Source organism: Harmonia axyridis, chromosome 6, assembly GCF_914767665.1.
Source record: "Harmonia axyridis chromosome 6, icHarAxyr1.1, whole genome shotgun sequence".
Taxonomy (NCBI): domain Eukaryota; kingdom Metazoa; phylum Arthropoda; class Insecta; order Coleoptera; family Coccinellidae; genus Harmonia; species Harmonia axyridis.
In genome coordinates this window covers 506,279-512,789 of record NC_059506.1, presented here as the reverse complement: position 1 = coordinate 512,789, position 6,511 = coordinate 506,279, and the positions used below count along the sequence as shown (strand labels likewise).

At 30.5% G+C, this 6,511-nt stretch overlaps 1 protein-coding gene across 1 annotated transcript; it reads left to right on the top strand.

Moving 5' to 3' along the window:
• The first annotated feature begins 4,031 nt into the window (after positions 1–4,031).
• LOC123682388 (probable E3 ubiquitin-protein ligase XERICO) lies at positions 4,032–4,533 on the top strand. Its single transcript, XM_045620985.1, has 2 exons — positions 4,032–4,170; positions 4,335–4,533. Exons 1-2 carry the CDS (start codon positions 4,073–4,075, stop codon positions 4,531–4,533), a joined length of 297 nt encoding a protein of 98 aa, XP_045476941.1. The 5' UTR covers positions 4,032–4,072.
• Positions 4,534–6,511: the final 1,978 nt, after the last annotated feature.

Sequence of the window (6,511 nt, the reverse complement as noted above, 5' to 3'; positions counted from 1 at the left end):
TTTCACCAAGTGTTGAGCGAGAGATCTATTTCTTTAATTACTGAGCTTTGGCACAGCTCTGATAATAAGAAGATACTTCACTAAAATCAACATTCTTTTTGAAAAGTCCAGATTATTCATAAAGCCCGTGTTTAAAAAAGTTTTCACAAAATAGTTCCATTATAATGACAACAATCATTTCCCACTAAAGACTGCTGCTATCGAACAATACTTCTTCTTCGGGTCATTCAAACTCACATCGAAACATACCACTAGACAAATTTTCATGTGATTGAGATTGAATACTTTTATTCTTTTGCTATTCCATAAATTCATCCTAAGAGCATATGATTGACATACTTCCAAGAGGGCCATAATTGTTTTAATGTGAAAACAAATTAGGCGAGTTGAAAGAAACAGGATAATATTCTATTGTGGATATTCATATTGAATACTTCTCATTTATTTTCAATGCCAAAATCAAGATGAATTAAGTAGTAAAGTTGGCTATAATGTAGGTACACATTAAGAACAAATTTGATTACAAGTGGAGTCTAACATTTTCCATTGATTACAGAGCCAGAATATTTTACATATTTCCATATTTTCATACTGATGGCTGATAGTTGGAACAAATCAAATGCTTCATTTCATAACAAATATCTTATAACAATAACAGTGTAAACTGTAAATGAAAATTTTAGGTTAGAACATAGATTATTCGAACCGAACTGCTGTGTTTATAATATTTGGCATCACTCGCAATTTGAAATTCAAACTAATATTCTCAATTTGGTCGAATGTCATTGCATTCAAAAATTGACGAGTGCATACACCATGTTTTTAGACATCTTAGTCATAGCATGTAGAGGATTTGATTTAGTTAGTTAACTTTTTATTTTCGATGTGTAGAATTTCAAAACTGCTCTACATATTTATTTTTGAGTCCGCTAAATCAGGATTTTCGACTAATGGAACTAGAGTTTTTAATGAAATAATTTTGAGAGATAATACCGAATGAAAAAGTATAATAAGTTTCGTGAGGTCGAAATCATAGTGCGAAATATTAAGAAATAGCGAATTTGATACTCTTAAATATAGATAATATACATGTAGCGGTATTGAAAATATCGACTATCGATAGTATCTGAAATGAAAGTATCGATATTTATCGAACAATTTCAATTTCCTTCCGTGCATCCAGAAATAAAAAACAAATATAATTCGCACATGCCGATATACGCATCCAGAAGAAGATGTGACCATTGTAGTACAAAAAACTTGTAGTGTACCATTATGTCTGTCAAAATCTAAAATCTGTTTTGCTGAGTATCATGCAAATTAAAAATTTTTTATTCAACTTCAATATTTTCGATACTGTTATGAGTTTCTTATATTGCATGGTGGTACATAAGATATACCACCTCAAAAACTGTACTTCAGTAGAAAAAAATCTGTTTTTGATTGTACTACGTTTCATTCTATTGCCCCTTTACCAATAATCACTAAAGAAATATTTAGAAAATAAAAAAAAAATTTGGCTGTGCTTTCAGGTTATATTTCAATGGAGATTCTGTGTGCTTGAAAGAGTTTACTATCTATTGGTAGATAATTAAATAATGTTTTAATAACCATGACGTCATCAGATAAGCAAAAATCAATTTAGACTTTTTTTCAAGTATTTTAAAATTGTTTATGTTATTAATAATTTTTTTTCGTATTATTTATTCATTGCTGACCCTTAAACAACAAGTATTTGCTAGTAACAGAACCTAAATTTAGTTTATTCTCAAATTATCATGGATATCTGAGATAGCTATTAGAAAGTTAAATTATACTTTAATTAAGATGCATAGAAAACCCTATGCATCTTATAGCGTATTGACAGGCTGCACCAGAGCGAATCAATTCGAACTAATTACGTCATTTAGCACTGAAAAAATTCGATTTATTTCGCATTGGTGCAGCCAGTCGAATACACTGTTAGCTTTAATGACCGTGACATCATCAGGTAACCAACAAAAGTTTGACGTTTCCTCTTTTGAGATCTTAAGTACCTACTTTTAAAATGTTTATTTGCCATATATATATAATGGCTTACCTAATGAGGTTATTGGCATTTCTAAGAATTTTTAACTATCTAATTTATTATTAGATGAATAATTCTTGAAATGAATGTGACTTCATCAGATAAGATAAGACAGTTTAATTCTTTTTTAAAATGTTTAATTGTACCGGTGTGATGAATTGAATCAGATATACAGTACAATCCCGATTATACGAATCGCGATTTTCCAAAATCCGAAACAAACTATTGAAAAATAAAATCCCGATTAACCGAAAAAATTCGCATTATACGAAACGCGTCTAGGATTCACCTATACTGTTAGGTGGTCCCCCTCGGGGTTTCACGGCAATACGACGGTCTAAAATGCTAATTGTTTTGTTTAACTGACAGTGTTGAAAGCACATATGTATTAACGTCTGTTTTTATCGCAAAAAGAGTAGTTTTATTCTCAAATATTTTACAAAATACAGTGTAGTGTGGAATGTAGAATGGGACATATTTTATATTTTACTTTGCATGTAACATGTCTTTCATGAATGTACATATGTACATATTATGTCAAAAATAATTGACTAATAAAGATTAAACAAATTCAAAATCTTTTGCTGACAGAATTAATTCCCTTAAACCTTGAAGTTGTTTTTGAAGTTATGTTCATGTTTTGTAAATAAATATTTGAAAGATTAATATTTTCGCCATTAATACAATTCTACAATCAACCGTTGTAACCCTCTAAAATATATCTGAAAGAAAAATTCACATCAGTACAGGAATTTCAAGTCTTTCAACATAAAAGTAGGTAGTTAACGATTTTTGGAAAACTGGTTGTTAATATAATTCAATAAAAATTATGTCAACATGATTCGACTTGAATTCACATTTTTGAAAACAATTTGATATTTCCCTATTAAAAATACAATAAACTACACGGCTTATTACGTCCAAATGTACTAAGAATAATTAGAAGATTCAAAAGTAAGATATTTATAATAGTTTGACTTAAAAAACATTTTGAATACTTAGAAGACATCAAACTGATGTTATTCATCTAATAATAACAGTCATTCAGGGAATTATTAAACCATCTATTAGTTACAAAAACGGATAGTTTTAAAGTTTAAGAAAAAATTTCAAGAATTATTTAACTATCTATTTAGTAAGTAATAGTATAATGCTTAAATTGAGTTCTTAAGTACTTTTATAACTGATCAAAAATAAGAAACATATTTTTTATGACATTATTTAGGTTAAATATTGAAAAGTTCAACTAAGAAACGAAATATAATGATAATTCGCGAATATTTTTCTCATGAAACCTCAAAATCTTTTGCTGACAGAATTAATTCTCTCAAACCTTGAAGTTATATTCATGATTTGTTAATAAATATTTGAAAGATTAATATTTTCGCCATTAATACAATTCCACAATCAACAAAACATGAATTGCAAACACAAACGCTGTTATAGAAAGTGTCCTTTATAATTTGAGCAATGCCACATCAAACAGATAAAAATGGTGTTGGTCGACCTGCATTTTGATATATCAGGGTAAAATGTTTAATTGATGCTTGATTCAATTGTCAAAAATAGGCCTGTAGGCATACTCATTCAGAAATGGACACAAATAAGGCCTAATGTGATACGGGGATAATAAAAAATTTCCCAAGAAAAAGAAGAAGAAAAAGGTATCTGCTCTATGAAGATCTTCACCCTAATTGTGAATCTGTGTTCAAGTAAATATATCAAAATTTTAACATATTCATCCAAATAATTTTTTCTGTTTGAAATACATGAATAATTAATCTTTTAATGGCATACTGTTATAATGTTTTCATCAATTTGATCGTTCAAAATCAATATTATAAGTTTGAGAATAGAATCCTAGATCCCAAAGAAAAGAAGAAGAAAAAGGTATCTGCTCTATGAAGATCTTTAGCTTCATGGTTCTGTTCTCCCTATGTTTTCATTCAGTGTCTTGCTAAACTTAGTAGAAGTTAGTAGAACAGTGTTTAATTTAAATTCACAATGTCTGAAAATTTATTCGACGCAATTTGTTTCATCCCTGTTAATTATAATTTAACAGAGGAGGAACTTAATAGAACAGTGATAGAATCTATGAAAAGGTAAGGATTTACATCAAATTTTTTTAACAATTCTTGAAATATCATAATTGCACTGTACCTGTGTAATTTTTATTCTATATGTGTTAGAAATGTGTATGAAATGAATAATAATCATATTGTACCTATCAAACAACAAATTAATACGTATATTTTTTTTTTTCTAGGGGCGTACTAGATGGAGAATGTAGCGTTTGTCTCAGCGACATATCAGGAGACATATACCTCACGGGATGCGTACACTGTTATCATAAGGAGTGCTTGCAGGAATGGGTTGCGCATTCAAATGAGTCCTGCCCCTTATGTAGGACATCACTGATAATAGAGAAAACCTTCCGGATATTTGACATGAAATCGAATCGATGAATCATGATTCATCGATTCCATCCGGAAGGTTTTCTTTTTTTTAATTGTATAATTTTGTAAGGATCTTTGATATAATCATTGACATGGAATAAATATTGTGTAAATAAAATGTAATATATTTAAATTATTTAAAAATTTTTCTTCATCCCAATCCCCCTAAAGCTAACTAATGAAGCGTCATTTGATTAAAAATGTAGATGAATGTTCTGAATAAAACAATAATAATATATTTCAAAAATAATCTCAGCCATATATGGCATTTGAATTAGAATTGATTTCGCTTGATCCAATAGTCAAGAATAGGCATGCTCATTCAGAAATGGACACAAAGAAGGCCTAATGTGATACGGGGATAATAAAAAATTTGTTCACCAAGATAAAGCGGATATTTGTGGTAACCAATTTCTGATTAAATGTCTTTTTTTATGTATATATCAGAGCTTCACAGTATGTCTTAGAAATGCGCATGGATTTAAGTTTATTTTTAATGCAAATATTTTTTATAATACAAGTGCAGAAGGCATTGACATTCTTCCATGAGTTCAACATATATGTATAACATGTCAAAGTGACATCTCATTCATCCATAAAAAATGGGAGATATTAAGTTATTTATATTACCTCACAAAAAATATTTTTAGAATTACCTAAACCAAATTTTAAAATTTCTAATGTTCTCTATGACAAACTCACCTCAAGGTGGTATCTGGCTCCAGACTGACCAGGCAAGCGCTAAGGATGCAGGGCACCGAAGACGGATACATAAAGGCACACTGTGTACACAATTCCTTAAGATGTTGAGAGGCCTTCAGCAGGTTCTTCTTGCTAAGCAACCAGCTCCATCCTTTGAGTTCTCCGTGGCAAATTCTTCCAAGCCGACCTACCACCAGCCTCCAAGGTCTGGCGCTTTGCGAAAGCACCCCGATTATGAAGTCCTATCCTTCGAGCAGACGCCTTTTTCCGTCGACTTCTGAAGCAGAAAAAGCTATTATTCCCCGAACACAAGATTCCATACACACTCTTCTGTTTCTTTATTATGAACATTACATCCCATAAAAATACCAGAAATTCGAAGAAACCAACTCTTAAGAGTAATTTGAACGTTCATTGAAGAATATTTGGCTAATTTGAAAAATAAAAGTATTCTTCATATTTTCTCGTACAAAGCGCCGTTTTCGAATAACTTGATCTTAAAAAAAAAATTATCTGTGAAATTCAAAAAATTGGGTACTTTGGCTGAATGCAACTCTGTTCTGTTGTGGAATAAAAACCACAGAAATGAATATTTACTATGATGTCATGTCTCAGATTTTAGAATTGAAGTACTAGCCAACTTAGTTTGAAAATGAAGTTATTTGAATAAGCTCACCTCAACTCCTCGATTTGATTACAAATTACTGAGCTTTGGCACAGCTCTGATAATAAGAAGATACTTCACTAAAATCAACATTCTTTTTGAAAAGTCCAGATTATTCATAAAGCCCGTGTTTAAAAAAGTTTTCACAAAATAGTCCCATTATAATGACAACAATCATTTCCCACTAAAGACTGCTGCTATCGAACAATACTTCTTCTTCGGGTCATTCAAACTCACATCGAAACATACCACTAGACAAATTTTCATGTGATTGAGATTGAATACTTTTATTCTTTTGCTATTCCATAAATTCATCCTAAGAGCATATGATTGACATACTTCCAAGAGGGCCATAATTGTTTCAATGTTTTAATTGGCATCACTCGCAATTTGAAATTCAAACTAATATTCTCAATTTGGTCGAATGTCATTGCATTCAAAAATTGACGAGTGCATACACCATGTTTTTAGACATCTTAGTCATAGCATGTTGTGGAGGATTTGATTTAGTTAATTGTAAAACTAACTTGCAGACTTGTTGATTTTGTAGACTGTAAACTGAGCTGTCGACATTGTTTTTCATATAACACAGTGTTTAAACATTCACCGCCTGATTTCCAA